At 37.0% G+C, this 26,556-nt stretch overlaps 1 protein-coding gene across 1 annotated transcript in view; it reads right to left on the reverse strand.

The window, feature by feature from the left end:
• Positions 1 to 25,459, reverse strand: part of Erich3 (glutamate rich 3) — an 88,984-nt gene extending 63,525 nt beyond the window's left edge. The window contains exons 1-7 of the mRNA XM_048352136.1: positions 25,449 to 25,459; positions 23,742 to 23,835; positions 20,276 to 20,401; positions 16,441 to 16,512; positions 14,558 to 14,686; positions 9,587 to 9,745; positions 6,056 to 6,274 (exon numbers count right to left, since the gene is read on the reverse strand). Of these exons, the coding sequence (XP_048208093.1) occupies positions 6,056 to 6,274; positions 9,587 to 9,745; positions 14,558 to 14,686; positions 16,441 to 16,512; positions 20,276 to 20,401; positions 23,742 to 23,835; positions 25,449 to 25,459 (810 nt within the window). The remainder of the gene's footprint in view (positions 1 to 6,055; positions 6,275 to 9,586; positions 9,746 to 14,557; positions 14,687 to 16,440; positions 16,513 to 20,275; positions 20,402 to 23,741; positions 23,836 to 25,448) is intronic.
• Positions 25,460 to 26,556: the final 1,097 nt, after the last annotated feature.

Genomic DNA, 26,556 nt, shown 5'->3' on the forward strand with positions numbered 1-26,556 from the left:
TCCACTCTCTCCCCTTCTCTTCAACATAGTACTAGAATTCCTAGCAAGAGCAATTAGGCAACAAGAAAATATAAAGGGGATCCAAATAGGAAAAGATGTACTCAAACTTTCTCTTTGCAGATGACATAATCCTATACCTAAAGAACCCCATAGACTCTACCCAAGCTACTAGAGCTGATCCAAAACTTTGTCAAAGTTGCAGGATATAAAATAAACCCTCAAAATCAACGGCCTTTCTCTATGCTAAAGACCCAAAGACTGAGGCTGAAATCAGGAAAACAACTCCTTTTGCAATAGTCTCAAGAAACATGAAGTACCTAGGAATAACCTTAACCAAAGAAGTGAAATACCTCTACGATGAGAACTTTAAAAACATGAAAAATGAAATTAAGGCAGAATTAAGGAAATGGAAAAACCTCCCATGCTCCTGGATTGGGAGGATTAATATAATCAAAATGGCAATATTGCCAAAGGCTATCTACAAATTGAATGCAATACCCATTAATATACAACATCATTTTTTAATGAAATAGAGGAAGCAATCCAGAAATTCATATGGAACAATTAAAGACCTAGAATAGCAAAAACAATCCTAAGCAGAAAGAATGGTGCTGGAGGAATTACAATACCCAACTTCAAGCTGTATTATAAAGAAAGCTATAGTAATAAAAACAGCTTGGTATTGGCACCGGAACAGGCCTGAAGACCAATGGAACAGAATTGAAGACCCAGAAATGAACCCACAGAACTACGCCTACTTAATCTTTGATAAAGGAGCCAAAACAATAGTCTGGAAGAAAGATAGCCTCTTTAACAAATGGTGCTGGCAAAGCTGGTTCAACACATGCAACAAACTAAAACTAGATCCTTATATATCACCCTGCACCAAAATCAATTCCAAATGGATCAAAGACCTAGAAATCAAACAGACACCATGAAAACACTAATCAAAGGTGTAGGAGAAACACTTGGGCTCCTTGGCACAGGACAGAACTTTCTTAACAAAGACCGAGAAAGGCTACAAATCAAAGAAAGGTTAGACAAATGGGACTGCATCAAACGGCAGAGATTCTGCAGGGCAAAGGACATAGCTCGCAATATAAACAGATAACCCACAGATTGGGAGAATATCTTTACTGGAAATTCAACGGACAAAGGCCTCATATCTAAAATATATGCAGAACTAAAAAAATTGCCTTCCTCCAAAACAAAACCTGAAAGAACCAATAGCGCCCTCATCAAGTGGGCTAGAGACTTAAAAAGAGACTTCTTTGATGAGGAAAAGAGAATGCCCCAAGAGACATATGAAAAAGTGCTCTACATCACTGGCCATAAAAGAAATGCAAATCAAAACAACATTGAGATTCCATCTCACCCCAGTAAGAATGTCCTATATCAAGAAAACTAACAATTGAGGGGATATGGCCAAAAGGGAACCCTACTCCATTGTTGGTAGGAATGTAAACTGGTTCAGCCACTCTGGCATGCGGTATGGAGATTCCTCACAAGGCTAAACATAGAACTCTCCTATGACCCAGCAGCCCCACTTTTGGGTATCTACCCAAAAGACCACAAACATAATCACGCTAAAGCCACCAACACAACAGTGTTCATCGCAGCACAATTTGTCATAGCTAGAATCTGGAACCAACCCAGATGCCCCTCAGTAGAAGAATGGATCAGGAAAATGTGGTACATATACACAATGGAATTTTATGCATCTGTCAGAAAGAATGATATTGCCCCATTTGTAAGGAAATGGAAGGACCTGGAAAAAGTTATACTAAGTGAAGTGAGCCAGACCCAAAGAAACATGGACTCTATGGTCTCACTTATAGGGAATAATTAGCACAGGTTTAGGCAAGTCACAGCAGAGGACCACAGGAGCCCAATAGCTATACCCTTATGAACACATAAGATAATGCTAAGTGAAATGAACTCCATGTTATGGAAACGATTGTTGTATCACAGTTGTAACTACTTTCAATGTGTCATATGTAATTGTAGCTTCTATTATTGATGATCTTCTTGTATCACCTTCCTGTGGTTGTACCTACACTTTTTCTGTACCTTATCTGAGTATATTGGAAACTGGATATACTGGTATTAGAACTATGAAATTGGAAGCAAATACCAAAATCGAGAGACACAGGGTAAAAAAAAAGACAACAACTACAAAAGCAATACTTACAAAACTGTTTGGTGTAAATGAACTGAACAACTCATGGGGGGCGGTGGGAAAGAGAAAGGGGAGAGGGAAGGGGGGAATGAGGGATGAGGTAACAAACAGTACAAGAAATGTATCCAATGCCTAATGTATGAAACTATAATGTCTCTGTAATTCAGTTTGATAATAAAAAATAAATAAAGTATCTCATTCAAATGAAATGTACTGTAGGTATAAAATACTCCTGGAATCTCAAAGACATAATGCAACCATGCATAGTACACCTCTTTAGAATTTTTCATATCAATTACCTTTTTAAATGGTAATATTCATGTTATACATACTAAAGCCAAATCAACTAGTAACATTCTTTTACATATTATTTACAATAGCCAAGATATGGAATCAGCCCAGATGTCCCTCACTAGATGAATGGATCAAGAAAATGTGGTTGATATATACAATAGAATTCTATTCACCCATCAGAAAGAATAATATTGTACCATTTGTAAGGAAATAGAAGGACTTGGAAACATTATATTAAATGAAGTAAGCCAGACCCAGAAGAACACAGGTTGCATGGTTTCCCTCATTTGTGGTTGCTATAAATCTATAAGTAAACACACTGAGTGGTAAGCAAGTTCTTACAAATGAATTAACTGAAGTGTAATAGACTCTATGAAGGGTGCAAATAGTGTAATTATTTAAAAAGACTAAGTCAAAGCCCAGCAAATAAGTATCAGGAATTGGGTGCTTGCATGTGGATAGGGTGGGGTCAAGGGGAGACAGAAGAATGAAGAAGGAAGCAGGCAAAATGCAGGCAAGAATTTATTGCATGTACCACAGAACTGAGAAATGTAAGGGAAGGGGTGGGTTGAAGAGAGGTGAAAATGTTGAAGTGATGATGACATAGATCAAGATGCATTGTGCATATCAACTGCTTTCTTAAAAGGCAAAAAATCTAAATACATAACCTAAAATTAAGATAAATAAGGGAAGGGGTGGCCTAGGAAGGTTGGGTGAGAATGTTGAAAGGGACAGTGCTGATCAAGATATACTATAGTCATGAACTATTTTGGTGAATGTGCCTGTAAGTCTATGAGTAAACACACTGGGTGGTATGCTAGTGGTTACAAATGAATTCACTGAGAAGCTAGAACTACAGGCATGAGCCACCAACTCCCCACAATCACCTCTATTTTATTCACATAGCTATTACAAAGTTTAAAGTTAAATATGTGGCTCGTGACCTATTTCTCTTGAACAATTTCTATTTAGAAGTTTTAGCAATTAACTCTAGGATTGATGCAGAAGGAAAATAAATTCTAGATTTTGGAACCAAAATGCTAGGTAATAGATTGCACTTGAAAAGCGATGAGGGAATTAAATGAAGAAAATCACTTAAGTTGTAACTATGTTGAAATTGAGGCAAGCAGGATCTAGCAGTCCTATCTGTATTTCAACAGGGCTCAGCTGGAGCATAGGAATGGACAGTGAGTCTGGTGGGATAGAGAAGAGGTCCAGATAAATATTCTCAGAGAAGTTCTTTGCCCTAAATGTCGATTGAACCACATGCCATGCTTTTTTTTTTTTTTTTTTTTTTTTTTTTTGCTTTAGATATGTTTCAGATAAGGTCTTGAACTTTTGCTAGGGGCTGGCTTGGATCAAGAGCCCCTCCTATTTGGATTTGGCCTCCTATAGAACTGGGATGACAGGCATGTACCACCAGTCAGTTGTTTGCTGAGGTGAAGTCTCAGTACCTATTTGCTTAGGCTGGCCTCTAACTGTGATCCTTCCTCCTCCTGACTCTCAAGTAGCTGAAATTACAGCTGTAATGATGCCCAGCAACATTAAGTAAGTTCATATTTGGAAGCCTATATTCTCAAATTTCTGAGAGCTTTCTATGAGAATATCCATATTTTTAGTTGTGTAGAAAAAGTAGCCAGAAAAATCAGGTTCTCTCAACCTTGATTGGAACAGTAAACACTGGAGATGGGTAGAATAAACATCACTGTGAACTAACTCCTCCCATAGATTCTGTAGATACTATATAAAAGTTGCTGGAATAATATGGAACAAAGCAATAGAGCACAGAGGCTAGACAGGCACTTCATTATCTTATAACTTTTTTCCCCTTCCTCTTAAGACCATGGGATGGATGCTTTGTGAGCCCCTACATGATAATAACTGAAGCAAAAATTTCTCATAGTTATAAAGCAAGAGAGTGACTTTAATGTATAAATAAGTTGCAAGAGTCATCTCCCCTTAAAAGAACTGTGTACAGCTGTAAGAGTATACAGCTTTTTCTGGGTACTCTGGGCCAATTTTGCTACATAAATCCAACTCACGGATCTTGGGCCATGAACCAATCTAAGAGCCATACATACAGCAAGCTCTTTTTTTTTTTTTTTTTGGGCCAGTCCTGGGCCTTGGACTCAGGGCCTGAGCACTGTCCCTGGCTTCTTCCCGCTCAAGGCTAGCACTCTGCCACTTGAGCCACAGCACCGCTTCTGGCCGTTTTCTGTATATGTGGTGCTGGGGAATCGAACCTAGGGCCTCGTGTATCCGAGGCAGGCACTCTTGCCACTAGGCTATATCCCCAGCCCAAGCTCTTATAACTAGTTGGGCATTCAAGTATGAGGGCATATTGCCAACCCTAAGCAGAACCATGAAAACATTTGATTATGCTTCTGTTGTCCACAAGGCCAACATAATCCAGACTCCTCAATCGAAAGTGAAACTCCAGTCACAGGCAAGGAGTTGCTGTTGATCAACAAAAAATTATCATAGTAGCAAGAAATTAAATTTTATTGCTGTATGCTGGGGATTTTCACGACACTAAAATATAATAAGCTATTTTTCAATTAATTTTGCAATAAAAATAAAAGAGAAAGCTGATGTATATAGTTATAGTCTATGGTGAAAAGATTTGTTTACTGGGTGGAAGGCCTGGGTATGTTGAGAAGGAATATGAGAAGGCTGAAAATTCTAATTATAAAGGAATGGCAGATTGCTGGGTACTGCAAACCATGGAAGAGTCAAGGACATGAGCAAAGGCTGATTCTCAGGCTCTGACAGAAATAAAAAGTCATGTAGGGAGCTAACTGGTGAAAACCCTGTTGGAGGAAGGAAATTTGAAGCAGGAGAATAAGGAACCTGTCTTTTTGAGGAGGTGAGAAGTGTGGATAGATGCTGATAATAAAATGTGGACATAAGAGAAAGAAGAGCACTCAAGAGAGCAAGACTGTTGCTGAAGTGCCACATGAGAGTTTTTGTGCATGCTGCTTATCTCTGATGATCAATCAGGAAAACACAGACATAGGTATCTGCTAAGTATCATACATGCAATTAATACTGTTGTATCGTTTCATAATGAAAATGGAAAGCTATTTTGCCTTCTTACTAGCTCAAATCTAAATAAAATCTAACTAGCCTTATAAGTATGTTCTTTATCCATATCTTCAGGAAGATGAGTACTATGTACTATAATATATAGAAAAACATTTTTCTCATTAATTAACATTAATTTGGCTTAAATCATCAAAAATAAAAATAAGCAAGATGCATTACATTTTCTAGGTAGGCTTAAGCCTTTGAATTTTCACAAATTAAATGCTAAGATACTCTAAGTAGGCAAATAATTTGGAAATGGGAGTAGTTCAAACTAAATTTGAGCACAAATTTTAATCAGTATATTATGAAGTGTGTTAAATGAGTTTGCTCAACTGAACTACTCAAATGTTTAGTCTCAGACTCACTTAAGATTGAATTAAACTACTAAAAACTATGTTTTCATGCAAAGTATTCTTCTAGTATGGATATATAATTCTAGTAACATGATATAATGTGTGTTAAATGAATAACAGAAAAAATTGATGCCATAATCACCCTGGTAAAAAGAGGTTCTAAGCCATTTGGAGCAGTGGTTGGACGAAATCTCCTTTTTCTCCAAGTTTCAGATCTGTTTTCCCTTGGGATCTTGCCATTTAGGGGAGGAGATGGAGGAGGAATCGATCTCAGGTAATTCTCAATGTACGGAAGCTGATAAGGATAAATTCTCTGTGATAAGTCCATGGAGTTCCTGAACTTCAGCACTGACTTCTTGCCCTGTAATCACATTTCATGAAGTAAGCACCAATGAAACAAACCAAATTATTTATTTTGTTAGTATAGATGATAATGTTACATTTTGTACTATATTTTAAATTCTTTTTTCTTACATTTTTCGTTTTTACTGTAAAGTGCTACCTGGAGATTATAGATTCAAATGAAAATAAGTGAACATAACAACAAAAATAAAATCAATAAGTCTAGAGGTTTGGGAGTTTTGAGAGTTTTTAACTGACTAGATGTTAGACCACTGCTTGCCTTGTTTGGAAGTAGCTGGGAAATTTTAACAATTACTCTGTTATTTAACTTACTTTTGTAGCCCAAATCACCCTTGCCAACTTCCATGGCATACCACATATTCCTGTATTTTTAAAATCTACTTTAATATATTATTACATTTTAAAATAATATTTTCTTAGCTAAGTTTCTTTCAGTTGTTCACCATTGTAAATATGATGGCACAAAATATTCTTGAATTTATTTCTTTGTAAATTCATATTTCTTTGAAATACTTTCATATGTTAAAATGTTTGAGTATATTTATTTAAAATGGTGATTATTTTCAGTAATGACTTTATACGTAATTGAATCAATCGAATTTCTTCTTACCAACTCTGTATAAGAAATTGTCATTCTGAGAATATTCATTTTTAACAAAGTGGTTATTTGTACTTAGTTGTATCTCAGTGAATCTGCTTTTGATCAAATGTACTTTTGTCCTAAGTAAATACCTCCACTCAAGCTACTACACTATTTGAAATGTATTGTAACTGTTCCACCTTGAAATATTTATGATATGCATATCCTTTAATCTTTAAAAAAGTAATAATTTGTTAGGTGATCACTACATACATACTTCTACATTCAGTCTCTAAATCTTCACTACAAATGCATTATCAGATTTTTATCTTCTTAAATTATGGGTGGTTTTTTTTTTGTACTTCAGTTCAATGTATCAGTCAATGAGTACAATGTGTCTTGACCAATTTCATTTCTTCCATTTTTTTCTTCCCCATGATATTTTATCTTAAAATATTTTTGCTATCAATGCTTCTAAAAAGAAAAAAAGTTCCCACAGTATATTTTGCTTAAGTATACTATAAATTCCAATAAGTTACTTGCTTCCCTTGATAATCGGTATAGCACCAATTCTTTTACTGGTGTCTGGCCCATAGTAAGTGCCCAGTAAATAATTACTTACTAAATAAAAAGTGAATTTTACTGAGTTGATATTAACATGCAATTGATTTCAATATTGCCAACATGTACACTACCATGAAGTGGTTCAATAATAAACCCTCTCCTCCAGACTAGGAAATGATAGTTTTAATTGGTTAATCTTTCCAGTAACTCAGAGTACACCTGGAAAAGCACCTAAAAGGAAAAATAAAATCACTCCCAGTCTGAAGAATTTAAATATTATCTGATTGCTAGTCATTATCTATCTAATAAGAAAATATAATAAAATACACTTCACAATTATAGAGCCTAGAAATGAGTATAATCACCTCTGCAAACACTCATCGGAGTACAAACTAGGAGACAGAAAATCCTCCCCATTGAAGTTTGAATATTCTCAGTCCTAATGGCTAAGTTGTCCCTGGAGAACACAAGAGGGTTTTATCCAAAGACTGAGTTTTCTGGTACTGTTGGTAAGCCCATTCCTAACATGAGTTGGTTCACTGGTCCATCTTAGCCTGATCTCACTAGCATTCCATTGTAGTATTCCCACCACCACACACACAACCATTCTGATTCCATGGGCACTAGGCAACCTCATCATTGTGATCTGACTCCCCATGTCACTTTACCCACCAGGCTTCCCATTTAGTTTTATCCACACATTTTCTATGTCTCTTAGTGATATCTCTTAGTGAATTAATAACTCCTGGTTAGAATAAGTTTTCTATTTGGTTTGAAAAAAAAAATAACCTTTGTTATAAGTCATTTTAGTTAGACTAAGATAATCTCCCAAGACCCATCATTCCTAGATACTGAAATGGGAGATCTGGGAGCCTTCAGTTGGAGACTTAGGTCTTATGAAGCACCAAACAAATTGACTTATGATCTAACACATTCCTATGTAGCTCTAAGCAATCTTCTGGATATAAAGAACCACCACTTTCAATGGATTTTGCCTGGTTTCGGAGAAGCTACTATTAAAATGAGGTTTGTAAAATTGCTTACAAACAAAAATATATTAAGTGGGATAGATTATATTTTTTTAGATTTATATTTATACTTACACTGTTAAATAATTCATCTGAATTAGTGCCTTAGTGTTAATGTTATTAAGCATGTAAACTGTCTTAATTCCACACATGTTCTTTCCTACTATGGAACAGAATATCATTCGCCCTATTCAACCCAATGACAATTATAGTTCTGACACAGGTTCTTTTCTTTTTTTTTTTTTTTTGCCCAGTCCTGGGGCTTGGACTCAGGACCTGAGCACTGTCCCTGGCTTCTTTTTGCTCAAGGCTAGCACTCTGCCATTTGAGCCACAGCGCCACTTCTGGCCATTTTCTGTATATGTGGTGCTGGGGAATTGAACCCAGGGCCTCATGTATATGAGACAAGCACTCTTGCCACTAGGCCATATCCCCAGCCCCACAGGTTCTTTCTTAAGCTGGCAAATGTTTCTTGTTCACATTATAAACTCAAACAATACCCACTGTAGTTAAAGAATGTCCTAATTATTCCTCCCTGCTAAAGTAATTCACATTTCATAGCTATCATACCTTCTTCCTGTCCTCTATTTAAATGAGTGAAAACTACCTGGGACATAACCATGAAAAGGAAGCAGAGTCATGCTCTTGGATGTGATTAACTCAGCAGTTTTGTTTTTTTTTTTAAAGATGGACATTCTTTTCAACCTTGTAAGAGTCAAGCTTGAAGCAATTTCATACACTGATGGGAAAGTAAGTTGGCATCCAAATGCAAACCTATTCTTAGAAAGTTCCATTTTCTAGGTCTCATGCATTTAAAATCTGGACGGAGTCAACAGTGGGTCATTTGTGATAAAAGTCATGTCTGGCTCTGAAATGTCTTCCTTTTGTTTTGCAGTCAGCCTTTTCAATTAATGACAATGCATAATACATAATTATGCATCTATTGCTTATACATTTTACTCTGTAACAACAGAAATGATAGGCTTGCCAATGAGAATGAGTTAATCAGTACACAGTAAGTACTTTAAAATGCACAATATAGATGACAGATTAATTAAATATAAAATCTTGAAAACTGGTAACTCAATACTCTTGATCAAGAATATTAAAGACATTTCTTGAAGAAAATAACATTTACCCCAATGGGAAACTGAACTTCATTTTCCAGTAAAGAGGTTTTTGATCTGGACCTCAGGGTTCTCTTTGAAACCGTTCTAACAGCACGGTTACTGGGAAGAGGCTGCAATCTAATCGGAGGCTGCATATTTCCTGGGGCTGTATATGGCCGAGGGGCTGTCTAGACAATTAAAGAAAAAATTCCATTTAAATTAGTATCTTGACATGTTTCCAGAACCAATTAATAACCTAACAAATTGCCTAGAGTAATTAATGGTGCCTTTTTACTGAACAGATTAAACTTTAATTATGTCCTTCCATTATACATACCCTTATGACCTAAAGTATTTGTTAAAACATATGGTGTTGAAATCCTCTACATAACTAAATGCCACCGTTACAGAGTATTCTAGACAAAGGAGATGTCCTCTGTTACATTCCTGCATTTTTGCACATATTGTAAACTCAGTGACAATACTTAATTTATGCTGTACATAGAAAGGCTTTGCACAATTAAATGTTAGGTTGAATAATGCCCCTAATTTTAGAAATCTTAAAGGATATTATTGGAGTCCGTTCACTTGTGATTCAATGTTTTCAATATAAATTGCACTATGAATCTTCTAAGCCTTAAGGTCAGTGCTGAAGAAAAAGCAGACAATAGGAAAGTCAGACGCTTAACTGTAATATATTATCATTACTTTAACTGCTTCCTTGAGATATTAAGAAAATGAAAATGAAAGATTGTAACTAGTAACTTTGTAGATCACAAATGAGTTTTCCAAGCTCTGCATTTTCCTGCTGGGTCTTGTGTCTACCTTCTCTGTCTTGCTCTAGGTTCTTGGGAGTCTTTCCTTTACGAACTTATCAGCCAACTTCCAGTCAGAGTCTACCAAGGAATGACATTGGCAGAAGATGGTGGGACAAGAAAAATATGTAATTGGACTCTTTACTTTCCTGGGACTGTCCCTGCAGGTTTGCCATGGGACAGAATTGTCTTTCAACCTTTTTCCTTTGTTTTTCTCTCCCACTGACTGGTTCTGGAACCTCTCCCCCTCCCCTCCCTCCCCCTCCCCCTCCCTCCCCTCCCCCTCTCCCTCACAGTCTAAAGACTATGGTTTTTCTTTGTGCTGACCCCAGCATGCTTAACATCCTTAGTTGGTTTGCCTTCACCAGGCCTGCATCTTTGTAAATAGTTCCTTTATTAAACACTTCCTAATTACTCTATTTGTGTGAGCCATCTGTTTCCTGCTGAGCCCCCAACTGAGACACTTTCCAATCAAGAATGTACTGCTGTGAATACCAAAAGTGCCAGCATGGAGCATTAGAAGTGCCTTTTGGGGCATGAGCAGAATATTGTAAGTTTAGTACACAGATTAGCAATGTGTCAAAAGGGGGAACAAAATTAAGCCTTTGACCCCATTGTCCTATTACAATAAGTACTAGAAAAACTCTCAAGAATAAGGCATGCATATTTGGTGAGGAGGTAGGAGGATGGTACATAAATCATTCATTAATACAGCTTCGTGCATTGACTCTGAAGAATAATAAATATTAAAAAAACAAAACAGTAAGGCAGCTCCTACTACCAAATAGTCTTAATACTGTCTTGACAAGCAGGCTAAACATTGCTTGCATTTGTTAACATTTATTGATTCACACTATTAGCTCAGTAACAAGATAAAAAATAGGTTTTAACATCTAATGATGACACAAAACAGTGAATGTCCAGTGACCTTCCCTCCAAAATATTGCCAGGTAACAATAACAACAAAATACCTAAACGGAGACCATACAACTGAAGTTCTTTGAATATTAAAACTGAGACAATGAGACTAATAGGAATTAAAGTTTCAAAGAAAGTTAGATGTTGTTATACAAACTGTGAAGCAAGAGAAGAAAATGTCTAAGCAGAGAAAAAAATGGTAAATTTAAACATCTAAGTAAGAAAAGCAGTTGTGAGCAAGATGTCAGAAGAGTATCAAACACAATATTCTCCAATACCTGTTTTTCTTTCTTAAAAAGGAGGTACAGTTTTGTCTGGGAACATAGCTGTGAGAAATAAGGATTTCCCAAAAACCCTTGTAACGCTGTGAAGGTTTATGCTTGTGGCTGTCTAAAAAAATGTGATCCAACATGACATATATATCTTCCAGAGCATTCCCTTAGAAGTGTGTCCTTACTTTCCCTGCTGCCCCACATGGTGATACACAGTCTAAGTGGATGAAGTCAACACACCAAGTTTGGCAGATGAGTAACACAAAAGGAACCTGGGCATTTGATGACTTCATAGAGTGGAAATGTCATGCCAGTGCCACCCAGGTCTGGGTGGGCTGAGGAGGGGCACCTTATGTTTAAGCCATTGCTATTTAGTGTTTCTACAAGAAAACTTGTACGGTGAGAATTAATTAGAGTAGCATATGATTCAAAGAACTATGTGAAAAGCCTACATGAGCCCCAGAAGGTCTTCAACTCTATACAAAAAAAATTTAAGTAATCAGATGATTCAAAAGACTTATTTGTAACACTGTAAAATAAATATGCCCATTCTGTAAGGCTCCCTTGTCATTCCAATGGAACAGGAAAACATGAAAAATCTAACGTAAAGATTCAAGAAATCAGGTTACAGCAAACTAGAACATGATCTATTGGCTGTTTTGCTCTGAATTTTATTTCAATGCATTTGCATATAAATATTCAGTTAGATGAATGTGGCAGTCAAATGTTTAACTGATTACATTTATCTCTAAAAACAAATCTGTGCCATTAACTAACAGCTGTGAGCTACAAACAGTTGTAGTTCACACCAGAAGCTACCTTATATTTGCTATATTTTAAATTGTAATATATTTTCTTGGAATAAATATGGCACTGTAGTTTAGCAATCTCTAAACTGCACCCAGAATGTAAGTTGAAACTGACTACCTGGTGATTACTCAGCTTTACTGAGCATTTCTAATTCTTAGAAGATCTCAGGGAATGAATTGCCCAAGAATAACATGGAATTAGGTGAAATGGTGCTCCACGGTTTTAATGATATGGTACAGATAAATGCTGCACCTCAAGTCAGATGCAATCAGTGGCCAAATGCACTAGCATTGGATTAGATGCTTTCTGTATTGATTCAAGCAGTATCTTAAAAGATATCAGTGGTCATTATCCAATATTAAGATATCTTTGTTTCAGTGGACCACAATAGGTATCTCTTAGATGCAAGAGCCCAATAGGGGAGTACCAACTAAGAATCCTGGCTTACCAGAGGGAAAGACATTTAAAGTGCTGGTGTTGATGTTTTCTGTAATTTTTAAATTACTTTCTCACTCCTGCCACATTAAGGTCTCCTGGATGTATCATAAACTATGTATTGAGTATGGTCAGCTGGAAAATTGAAAAGAAAACTTTTAAAGGGGTTTTTCCTCTCTAAAGCAGGTGAGAAGACAGAAACAGAACTCAATTGTTTCTTTTATTTCACTGGGGTTATGCTTTTGAGAGGCTAGTGAGTTGTCTTCCAATGAAATATTTTTTATACATATATCAAAACTAGGAAGAGGATAAGTAAGAACAAAGGAAGGTGGCTAAGCTTGAATCCCTCGAGCTGCTCATCAGGAAACTTGAAAACATATTTACATTTTGAAAAATGTCAAAGTTAACACACTATACTAATTCAACAATCTGTAAAAGCATTGTAATTTCTCTACAAACATTGTGAACTCAAAAAGTGGTTTCCTCATACTAACAAGGAAATATATTAGGTTAAATACAGGAAGAATAAAGATGCAATCAAGCAATTCTGTTACAACACAAACTGTCAGCTTCTCGCAAATATTTTGCAATTTTACCCATACTTGTATTATTTCAAGGTACTTTCCTTCAAGCAAGGTGCCTTGTTTCATTTATAACTTGCAGGTAGTAAATGAATCAAACTTGAATAAAATATCATTGTGCAATTTCTCTGGATGGAATTTTACTATTATTATTATTATTATTATTGCCAGTCCTGGGGCTTGGACTTGGGGCCTGAGCACTGTCACTTGCTTCTTTTTGCTCAAGACTAGCACTCTACCACTTGAGCCACAGAGCCACTTCCGGCTTTTTTACTTATATGGTGCTGAGGAATCAAACCCAGGGCTTCATGCATGCTAGGCAAGCACTCTACCACTAAGCCACATTCCCAGCCCTACACTTCATTATGTTTATCTTAAAGTATGTGCTCACATTTTTTATTAAAGAAGCCCAAATATTCATATCTGTCTAACATATATTATGGCAGATAAGGTGTTCTTAGATGGAACACTAAGAACAAAAACCAAGATGTCAGGAAATACAGACCTTGCGTGACATAACTAGTCATTCCATATTGCTACATGTTAGAGTGATAAGGGTTAGATAAAAAGAAAATATTAGGGGCTGGGGATATAGCCTAGTGGCAAGAGTGCCTGCCTCGGTATACCCGAGGCCCTAGGTTCGATTCCCCAGCACCACATATACAGAAAACGGCCAGAAGCGGCGCTGTGGCTCAAGTGGCAGAGTGCTAGCCTTGAGTGGGAAGAAGCCAGGGACAGTGCTCAGGCCCTGAGTCCAAGGCCCAGGACTGGCCAAAAAAAAAAAAAAAAAAAAAAAAAAAGAAAATATTAGGAAAATTAACATAGTCATGTAGTGTAGAATCTTAAATGTCAAGTAAAAAGATGTTGGTCTTTTCTGTAGGTAGTAGAGAGCCAGGGAAGGTATTTGGTCAGGTGGGTAATGATTAAGTATCCTACATTTCAAGAAAATCTAGTGTTAACAAACAAAATAGATTTGGCAGGAGTTTGGTTGGAGTTGAGACATTCATAAGACAGAGTTGAGCATATATGACTGACTTTTGCCTATTATTTTTAAAACAAAGTTTTCCTTAGTAGGACTTGGAGGGTTAGAAGACATGATCCTAAAGAACATTCTTTCTGAAATACACCATAAATTACCTATCTGGGAGAGACTGTTTAGTATAACTCACCGGTGTGAGTGGACTGGAATATCTTTCATCAATCAGAATACTATGGCCACGACTTGTCTTTGGGCCAGTTGGAGGATGGGGAGACAGGACTGGCATGTTGTTTTCAACAAATTTTCTTGTGTGCTCTCCCTGGAATAAGAAAGATATACATAGTTGATAAGCTAAATTAGTGTTGGATATAAGCTCATGCTTAATTATGAAACCAAAGTCCTTTCTCCTTTTCTAAAAATGAGACTTCTGATACTTCTCATGGTAAAACAAAAAGTTCCCACAGTCCTAATTTGGAGTTGGGTGCAGAGGTGAAAGGCAACAAATGGAATCATGTCCAACAATATAAAAGTAGTTTGCACTCTGTTTCTGTGATAACCTTTATTGATCTGCTTTAAGAGAACCACTGTAAAGAGCTCAATATTTTTCATTACTCGATCAGTAAAGGCTTCCAGAAAATAATAAATTTCCATCTTGGAAAATAATTCAATATTTCTATTAACCAAAACAGGCCATATCATATTGTTTTAAATTACTTGTAAGTAGTTGAATTACTGTTAAGTCTTGAAAAAAAAGAGAGGGGGTCAACTCAACATATCAATTCATGAGTATAGTACATCTTGATAAGTGCCACCTCTTTCATAGGTCACGTACTAAATAAATAAAGGGGACCTAAAATATGTCTTTATCAATTGTAAGTAGGAAATGAACTTTTGAGGAGGAAAAACCATGTGGGGAGGAACTGGAATCTCTAAAGGGAGTCTCTGCCAATGTAACCACTGCTTATGCACTAGGCATCCCCGGCCTGGCAATCCCAACAGGAGTGAGTGTAGCACAGCCCACAGGCCACAATGCCTCAGGCAGAGCTAGTCATTATTTCCAGTAACCATTTTTCTCCATCATCATTTCAGCAGATGAGTTAGGAAAGGCATAGGATGATACCAGCAATACTGAATTAATCACAAATCTCTAAACTCCTTCTGACATTAAAAACCTGGTCTTTCATCATTTAACAACACTTTTGTAACAAGATTCTGTTCTGATCCTGATTACATAGAGTTGAGTCTATCAAGCCAGAGAGAGAAATTACAGCCAATACATAGTAAGTTCCCTTTCAGAAGCTTTACAAATACACATCTGTTTTTTGAAACATATTTTAGGCCCCACAGTTGTAAGACTAAACAGAAAATTTTAAAAAACATGGGATTTTGTATCCCCTCTGTAATTCACTTTGACAATAATGGAAGAAAAAGAAGAAAAAAAAAAGAAACAGAATAAAACTGCCAACCTTAACTGCAATCTTTCAGACATACCTAATTGAACTCTCATCTAGATTCAAATTTATGTATTTTGTAAGTTCACTGAAGAGAAGGGATCTCAAAGACAAAGACAGAAAATAAGCAAGGAATTTCTAACTGCCTAGCACAAAATGACTTAAATCTTATTGTTTTCTTTTGCTAAAGAAGATCTTTGCTACCATAATTTCCAAGGGTGACATTCACATGAAAATGTGCCATTGTATAGTTCTTAAGATGCCCAATTTTTCTTCTGGCTGGGAACATTATCATCTATTTTTATTTTCTTAAGACAGATGATAATCCTTTGGCCTCTCACACAAGAAAATACAAAAGCAAAATTACACATTTGAAAAGGATATTTTCAAGTTTTTCTTTGAAATTTTTGTGCCTTGTTAAAATTTATTTCACAGAAATGTTCTTATTTTGTCATGATTGTCAGTAACAATGACAAGATTCAAGCTTAGTAGAACCACTATTTGACCTCATCTATGTACTATCCCAAAACAAAGTCAATCAGGGAACTTCACTCAGCACACTACTGGCTCTTGTAATCATAAAATAACCTTTTGAAGTAAAATAAAGTTTGTAGTACCTTACCTTAAATTGCTGAATTCGCTCCTTCCTAGCTAAAGCCTCTAGTTTCCTTTTTATCTCAAGCTGATGATAACGCTGGGCATACAGGAAAGAATGGAAGTGAAAATTGTGTTAGTTATAGCAGAGAATTTTTTAGAGGAAAGGTATTCCGATAGCTAACTGTCTTCTCAATTACCCCTTTTGTCATTGAGATGGAGAAGAATCACCTGCATAAGTGTGCAGGTGGGAATAGAAATTGATACCGCTCTTTGGGAAGCCAATTATAAGCACATCTTAAGCAGTTAAGAGTATCCATTGCTTTTAACCAGTAAATTACACTCCTAAAGCTAAGAGGAAAATTGAACAATGATTTCAAAGTGTTTTCAGCACAAAGATGCTACCTTAAAAAAAATCTTTTTCTTCCTCATCAAAGAAAAAAACGGAAGCTGCAATATAAACATTGAAGAGAATGGTTAGATTTTTTTTTTTTTTGGCACATCTATGTGATGGGACAGAATTCAGAAAGATTTGTTTTCTAAAGTATGGTAAATGCACATGATGTAAGAAAAAGCAAGATATAGAGGAGCATAGAAATACAACTTCATAGATCAAGGCCCTATCCAGCACCTAACCCTGTACATCACTAATTCAACAACTCTCATTGACCAGCAGTTCCATTTCACAAGTGAAGAAATTGAGGCCAGTAATGTATCTAATGAGGTATGGAACTGTAAATTGAACCTTGATCCAATAACATTAACTTTCTGGGTTTTGTTTTTGTTTCTCACACTAAACCATGACCTTCTAGAATGCAACATGGTATATATGCATGCACAAATGTGTGTGTGAGTGTGTGTGTGTGTGTATGTGTGTGATGAATCCAGGGCCTCACACATATCATACTTTTACTAACGCAGAAACACTAATAGAAGAAACAATAAAAAAATATGTTAATAGTAGTTATGTTTCAGATTAGGACCTGTATATATTTTTCCTTTAAAGTGCTATCTTGTATTTTCCAAAACTTGTATATTACACTAATATTATAACCACATGAAGGTGGTCTACTTACAATTCAATTTGATATCATTTATATGTACTTGAGAATGTTTTAATTATTGGCACTATGGGGAAGGCAAAACAGTGTCTGTGTTCTGGACCCCTGGCCCTGCATGCTCAATCATTTCCTATCTGAGTATCATTAATCCTCTTCTTGACACTTCTTTTACTCTCCCTTTTTACTCTGATCTTTCACCCACTTATCACCAAACTTCATTACATTCTCTATCAACCACATTCCATCTTCCACTTATTCCCAACTCTCTGCAGTCAGCCCCTCCTCTTCACCACCAAAGGAACTACTTCCCCACGGCCACCAGCCTACCGGATCTAATGTAATTTCCTTTTCTCTCAGTATTCATCTCACTTAACCATCTTTATAGTCACCCTCTCCACCTCCGGCTTCCAGGACACCAAGCTACCGGCATGCATTTCACAACTTGTTCTTTTTGACCCTTGTTGCTATTCCTCCTGTGCTTCCATAGCCAGATATCCAGGCTGGAAATCTCAGGGTTGCTCCAGCCCCTTCCTTTCCCTATCTCCTCTCTATTCAGCTACTTTAAAGCTTTCTCCATCTTTGATATCTCTATAGACAGCTGCATCTCCACAGCATCATCACTACTGCTATTAGCCCACACCCTTTGGCAACAGCTTCCTAATTGACCTCCCACCTCCAATCTTTTCCAGCTCATTAATCCATCTTCCACATTTTTAGTAACATCATCTTTCTCAAACAGCTCTGCTCATTTATTTCACTCCCCTGCTGAAAAACATTTCATCGCCTCATCACCTACTCTCCAAATCAAATTGGGGCTTTAAGGTTCTCCAGAAGCCAGGGACCCAACTTTGAGCTAGTCCTTCCAACCCACCCATGGTGGCCACAGAGAGCTTTCCTTTACATTCAATGTCCTTTAATGCCATTGTATTCACATTTGGGCAGGTGATTGCCCCAATTAACGTTAGTTATGTGAATAAATGCATGAATATTAATGTAGCAATGTCAGTAATATGATGTATTGGAATAAATTGAATGAAAGACAAGTATGAGAGAAATATGGTTCTAGTATATTAATTTATTGTATAGATTGAGTCACCATTATCAAAAATAATTGAGACTAGAAGTATATCAGATTTCAATTTGGAATATTTACATAAATTTTCCCCATTAAAAATCTCTAATCTGAAGTCAGAAACTTTTGAGCATCAACATAATGAATTTGGTACATTTCAGATTTGTGATCACTAGGTATACTCAACCTATACATCATAATTATTATAAATTCTATTACTATATGGTATATATTACCATTAATCAAAAGTATATATCTTATACTTGAAGAATGCATGAAGGCTCTTAAATTACAGTATATCTAATTCTGTGGCAACAATGGATCAGCATATGAGAGTTCAGAAAATGAAACTTTAAAGGTGCAGGTCTGTAATCCTAGCTACAGAGGAGGCTGAGAATCTGAAGATGGAGTTTCAAAGCCAGACTGGGAAGGAAAAGTCCAGGACACTCTTATCTCCAACTAGCCAATAGAAGAAGTGGCATTCTGGTTCAAGTGATAGAGAACTATCCCTGAACATAAAAGCTCAGGTACAGGACCTAAATCTTGAGTTCAGGACCTGAACACACCACACACACACACACACACACACACACACACACACACACACACACACACACACACACACACAGAGAGAGAGAGAGAGAGAGAGAATAAATATTGAAAAGTGTAATGCCTAATGCTAATATTGAACTTAGTGCTTATTGACTAAGTTTGGAACCATGTATAGTTTAATTTTATCCTGTACTGATTATTTTTAAACCTAACTAATACCTTTGTAAGCAATGAAATTTGGAGGTCCATAAATAATGATATTGTATAATTATGCATATGATTTAAACCACAAAATGAATTCCCAAAGTAATAGAATGTGTGTGTCTATGTATGTGTGTGTGTATAAGCATGGATACACGCATCTTAAGGGGATGTGTGATCAATATAATGGTAGCATAATACATACTTTAGTGGAACTGAACTTGGTGTTAGTTTACTGATGATTCTACAGTTGTACACAAATGTTTACTATGCCCACAGGTCAATGGTTTTACAAGCCAGGCATTTTGATTTACTGCTATATGGTCAAGCCAAAAAGTGACATACTTTTTCACAGAGATTAAAATGGTGTTGATGCTTGAAACTACAAGTTTCATGGGGCAAGGCTGAAATAATTTACCAAGTTAGCTAGATATTTCACTAAAAATGCTATGTCGGATTTAAAAACAATGTTGATGCTTGGGCTGTAAATCTGCAATGACCAGTGTGGCCTGACGTAGGAGGGACAGCAGCTGTTTCTGTGCCTGTTCCTTGAAGCTTACCATACGGCTGAGCTTCAAGCCTTAGAAGAATAACAAATCTGAAATAATTCATGGCAGTGGAATTACTGATATTTAAACAGATGTCACTTTTTTTTTTTTAGTAAATGGAAATTAACGTACAGATGGTGAGGGCTGGTATGTTTCAGAGTAGCCATTGTGAATTTAAAAATCTACATTTAGAAAATTAAATATCACGAAATATGTAATGATGCCCATATTTTTTCTCAACTGAAATAGAGAAAATTTATAGTCTCTTGGCTCCTGGAGACCTACTGAGGTATAGAGCATTTCCCAAATCACTTGGTCTGATTTCTTTTTCAAGAAATAAAGAAAGAATCCCCTTGTTTCTGGAAACCAAATAGTTTTAATGATCACATTACAAACTATCACCTATAGGAAGATAATAGATATGTGTACCTCCATATCAAGGACCTTGTGGAAAATAGCTTGGGCTAAGCACTCCCGGATATATTTTTGATGATCCCGCTTCATAATATTTAGTTTATATTCTTTCTCAGAAAGTATTCTTCCACTTCTTGTGATCTGTCATGAATAATTCAAATACATGGATGAGTGAATAAATAAAACATAGATAGAAAAACAAAATGAAAAAAATGTGTTGGAGAGGAGAGAAGGGAGAAAAAGGACAGAAGAGAGGTAGTATCATTAAAAGCTTAACAGAGAGAACACCACTAGTGTTCTAATAAATAAACTTTTACTTCCAAATGAATATTTCATAAGGCAAAAGGAGAGAGGAAGTCTCATATACCCATCAGTGTGAAAACGCACACAGGTGGTACACTTGACAGTTAAAACAAGGTATTCATTAGAGTAGCAATTTTCCCTTGATGGAGCCCAGGTGTTCTTTTTTATTTCTCCATTTGAACACATTTTGGGAAGAAGGGTGCGGGTACCACCTTGAAACAATGAACAGGAGCAGTGATCACAGGACGGATGTTTTACTGATGTTTCCACAGGAAACACTTTGAAGGGCAAAACAAGCAAGCAACAGAGGCTCTCATCTGTTTGTTTTAAAAATAACTGGTTTTACTACTTTGTCTTTTCCCACGGCTTTCTCTTTTTCCCATTTCCAGCTCTGAATGTAATTGAATGTGTTGTGATTCACAAATTTTACAGATCATGCAGTACTTCAGATAGAGTTCAATATTGGTCTCAATTGGCATTATTGCAAGTCCCAAGAGAGGAAGTTGCTGCTTTTATTTGTTTTATTCTTTAAATCTTTCTAGGGAACTTATTGCTGGCTGATTTTTTTTTTTCTAGTCCTGTGCCTTGAACTTAGGGCCTAAGCACTGTCCCTGGCTTCTCTTTGCTCAAGGCTAGCACTCTGCTACTTGAGCTACCTGGCTGATTTTTTTATGTCCTGTAAGCAAAACATATTAATCTTCTGAGATTACTCATCTTACTTCCCCTTCCTTTAAATCCTTCTTTTTAAGGTTAAACGCAAATCACATATTTATTCATAATTTTGTTCTTAGTTTTGCCAGCTATAGTTTTTTTAAAAAAACATTCTTGATCCACCATATTGGTGCTGAAATCAACTAGAGTGGTTCTACAATAATTCGTTGTAATTTTTACAATGATAGAAAGATGTATATTATAAAAAGTGCATACAAACTTTCAAATAACCTACATGCAGTCTTTGAATTGTGTTGTCTATGAGATTTCATGCCACATGTGTTTAATTGGGGAAAAATTTGAACATCTTGATGGTCATTCTCTTGGCAGTTAGTATGTAGGGTCCTTACACATTCTCTGGGAAGATATCTGATCTCTCCAATTAGACTAGAAGCTCCTATAGGGAATAAATTCTTAAACTTGAGACAATACCAGAATTGACAGATTGATGGGCCGCTGCCCAAAGCTTCTTATCCAATAGTTTTGGAGTAGTGCTCTGTATTTGCATTTCCTAATAAGTTCCCAGGTGATGCTGAACCCTACTCAACACCACTAAGCAGCTTTTATTTGAAGTACTGCTCCAGAGAAAGGGGTATTTTCCTTATGTGAGTTGTCAAGATATAACCAGTGCTCTGGAAGTATTTGTTAGTCATGTTGATAAACATAAAATCCTTCCTTTTATGCATGAGGCTCATAGACTCTTATCCAAGGAAGCAATATTAATAATAACTACAATAATTAATAATAACTACAATAGTTTGTTGCAACTTTCTTAGTCTTATATCAATGCTGAAGAATAGGCATTATTAGTTTCTTTTTGCAATTGAGGGCTTTGAGGCTGTATGAGTTAAGTGGTTTCCTCATGATTCTTTTCTTATTAATGACTGAGCCAGGTTTCAGACAAGTCTGATAACAAAGCCCCAGGAGACTGAATAGCAACCCCTTTTACATCTATTCAAGCTAAGGTGCCAAACACATAAGCAATTAGAAAGGCAATGTGTGTTCTTTCAAAACCAAGGCAACAATTGTTAAGGAAATCCACCATCCTTTAAGTAACTAACACTTTCTGAGCCACACCCTTTATTTCAGTGGGAAAAAAAACCATAGGATTTTTGTAATATGGAGGTCAGATCTGGCCAGGGAAAGAGGGCAGAAGTTGACTCCATCTCCACTATCTCCTCAGCCCCCCTCTGCTCAGAGGCCCTGGAAAATTCCCTCTCTCAGTAAACAATAGTGCCCCACGCCCCCTGAATCTGCACACCAATTCTTGGTGGGTGTGCCTGGATTCCTACAGGAATGAAGTCCCTTCCCCAGTTAATGGGAGTTCCTGAACCCCAAGAGACAGGGTCAGCACATAGCCTATAGGTTACTGAACCTGTCTGTCAAGTGCTAGAACTGGGAGCTTCCTGTGACCCTGCCCCCTGACCTGACCCTATTCAGGGGCAGGTGAGCTCAGGCGCCATTACTCCATGCCACATGTCCGAGTCTTGTGTCTGTCATCCCCATGGTGTCCCAATTCAGCTCTCCATTGGAGCTGAATTGGTTTGTTGGCACTTGGAAATCCTCCGGAAGTAAGTCTCTGTGCCACTGTCCTGTTTTGTGTTATACGTCGTTTTATATACGTTTTTCTGAAACCAGGGACCGGTCCATCCGGAACTTCCCCAATAAATTCATCTTTTTACTTGAGACTGTCTCTGAGTGGTGGACTCGGGGGGGCTGGGAGATCCCCCCAACTCGGACGCCATTACAATTTTTAGAAGATTTTCCCCGCTATATGCATTTAGAGAAATGAATATCTTGTGGCAAGGGCAGTTTCGAAAGACATGTATCAATAAACTATCATAGGAAATGATAGCTTAAAAAAATTCAGGGGGAAATGTTGAATCGTTGGTGTTTTCTACACCGCATTCTGTGGTTATTTATTTATTTTATTTTTTTTTGACAGTCCTGGGGCTTGGACTCAGGTCCTGAGCACTGTCCCTGGCTTCATTTTGCTCAAGGCTAGCACTCTGCCACTTGAGCCACAGCACCACTTCTGGCCATTTTCTGTATATGTGGTGCTGGGGAATTGAACCCAGGGCCTCATGTATATGAGGCAAGCTCTCTTGCCACTAGGCCATATCCCCAGCCCGCATTCTGTGGTTATTAAAGATGATTTCCCCCCCCACCCCAGGACAATAAAGTCTTTCCTGTCTTAGTTCTTCAGCACATTTTTGAATAAGTGAACAAAAAATGAACTATGTCTTAGAAAATTTATGGTGACTTTTCCTCAATAGTTTATGTTTCCTTAGTAGTCACACTTAGAAATAGACTCAAATAAAAGTCACACATTATGAAAGGAAGTAATTCTTATAAAAATGAATAGGGAAGATGATTTCACTGACTAGCCCAAAGAAGAAATCTGAGAAAGGTTGCAAATTATTTGACTTAAGGAAACAAATTGGAAAGAAAGTAAGGCAAATCTTACCAGCCCTGATCTTAAGAGATGCCGCCTTATCCTTGTATTGTTAAAATATCCAACCAGGTGTTTATCGGTAAGGCTATTGTATGCTGCAAGTAACCTGAAACAGAAAAATGAAGCCATTAAGATTTCATGAAGTGTGGCTTGATAACCTACACAATTATTGGTGTGTTGTCATTGCTGTATTGTGCCTAACAAGCACTCTAATCATTTCTGGGTACATTTGATAAACATGTATAGAGTAGCTATTATTTTCTAGGTTTTCTGATAGAAGCTGGGAGATAGCCATGACATGGGTTATCTTGCAGACAAGTGTGGAAATCAAGAATAAACAATTTAAAAGTGGATGAAAAGTCCAGTCACAGAAATATGAAAAACAAACGACAACAACCAACCAACCAAAGAAATAAACAATTTAAAAAAACAACATAAGAACACAGAGAAGGGAAGGCCAACTCCATTGAACAGAAAGGGAAAAGTAATGGCTCCTTCAGAACAGCCTCTCCATATATACTCTAAGCTGCCTTCTCTCACATGATGGCCTCACGCAGGCGGCAGCACAGTTTCTCTACTGCAAAGGCTCATCCTCCATGTGTCAACAAGGGATGACTCTGCCATGCATAAGCATCTCTTCTGCAGGAACGTATTTCCTGATGTGTACCAGTGAGCTGGGGCTGCTTTTCCTTCTGCCCTACTCTGTAGACCCAGAGTGGTATTCCTCATCTCATACTATGGAGCTGGTACTTCCTTTTGGGGATTTGAAGCCCCAGATGGGTCTCCATGATTGCTGATCTCCCTAGCGATGTTATGAGCGTGTTCTTAAATACAAAGCGCTCGGTAAATGAAGATACAGTTTTGCTTTGGATTTATGTTTATTAGTATTCATTTATAACTAAGTCTATGCCCAGCACTTCTGTTGTATTAACTTCCCCATATATATCTAGATAGTTTCAGTGTTTCTACATCGAGTTACAACTGATTTTTTGTACAGGTTATCTGAGCTGTGGCTCAACTGGTAGAACACCAGCTTCAAAAAAATAATAATAAGGGATAACACCCAGGCCCTGAGTTCCAGCTCCTGTCCAAAGGTGGGCAGGGCATGAAGAGATGAGAGAGAAGGAGGAGGAGGAGCAGCAGCAGCAGCAGAAGAAGAAGGAAGAAGAAGAATAGAAGAAAGAGGAAGAGGAGGAGGAGGAGGAGGAGGAGGAAGAAGAAGAAGAAGAAGAAGAAGAAGAAGAAGAAGAAGAAGAAGAAGAAGAAGAAGAAGAAGAAGAAGAAGAAGAAGAAGGTGACGACAACAACTAGGCTCTTTGATTATATGCTACACCTTAGAAAATGTTCAATCTCAGTCTATAAACCAGAGATGGAAGCAATTTTTGTTGTTTAACTTTAGCTGTTCTTAATTCTATGCCTTAAAAACATACACATACAAATATATGTATCCAGGCAGGCATATGTGTGTGTCTATAGATTTATGTCCACACATCCATTAATGCATATGTAAGTATATATATATGTGTGTATGTATATACATATATATACATATACATATACATATACAGAGAGAGAGAGAGAGAGAGAGAGAGAGAGAAACAGGACAAGAGACAGGATAACAGAGAAACAGGGAAAGAAAGAACAAGCAAGCCTCAACACAGCCCTGAAGTAAGTAAACCTCTTCTTAAAAATACAATATTACCTGCATCAAAGACTTACCATCTGTACATTTTATAAGCAGCTGATCCTTAACTTATTCTAAGACCAGAGGAAGGACTCATATTATAGAATCCAGTAAATGTCATTAGCAACAATTTTACAGAGCTGTTTGCACTGCTTTAATTATGTAGAGATGGTATTGCTGACCTTTTCCTGTCTCTTCTCCTTAGCAGCCCATCTCAGGAAAGTTCCATGCTGTCAAATGGTGAGGAAAGTTTAATTTTGTCCACAAAAGAGACAGAAAAGCAGTTACAAAGCTGGAAGCCAAGGTGCCACATGAAGGTTACATACAGATGAACAACTGTGAAAACCATTATTTTCCTGGGTTTATGTAAAAAGACAACCTATGAGCTACACCAAGGCACATACAAAACTAGCCTCCGATAATGCTTTGAAACTATCTTTTAAATGAACTGTCTTGGTGTCCTATAGTTCATCAAAGGTTTCCCGTCTCTGAAAGGTCAACATTGTATCCCTTACCCTTTCTGAATCTCAGAATATCTTTTCAGCTCCTCATTTCAGAAAGGTGAGCAGGTGTCTCACAGTCCTAACAATCGTGATTCCACAGTTCACAGATTCTTAAGATAAATCATTAGAGTGCTATCATATATAGTCCTTTGTCTGTTTTTCAGGCCCAAGGTTTTTTTTTTTTTTCCTTTTCTTTTCCTTTTCTTAAATCAATAGTTTTGGAATATCTAGGAGTGTTAAAACCCAGATTAAATGAAGTGAAGTCAAAGAGTTGAGATAACTCTGTCAACTTCCCTAGGACAGATAAAATACCCACTTAAAAAAAAATCGAGGCTTTGTAACTTTAAACACTTAGATTCTGATAATAGTGCTTAGTCACTTTGGCACTACCAAATTTTAATTACACATTCAGGATGTTGCTAAATGAATAAGTGTATGTAATTCCCCTTTAATATGACTGAATGGCACAAAAGGTCCAGCTGGGCTTTGTACAACAGTTCTCCAAATCTTCCTGTTTAGGTCCATGGCCAGGATCCATTTATAATACAACTCCTTTCAAGACTACCATGATACCTCAGAAAGACAGCTGTGAAACAACAAGCTGAACCTACCTAGACTTAGTTAACTTCCTTTTCTAAAA

Source organism: Perognathus longimembris, chromosome 7 (assembly GCF_023159225.1).
Source record: "Perognathus longimembris pacificus isolate PPM17 chromosome 7, ASM2315922v1, whole genome shotgun sequence".
In the NCBI taxonomy this organism is placed as follows: Eukaryota; Metazoa; Chordata; class Mammalia; order Rodentia; family Heteromyidae; genus Perognathus; species Perognathus longimembris.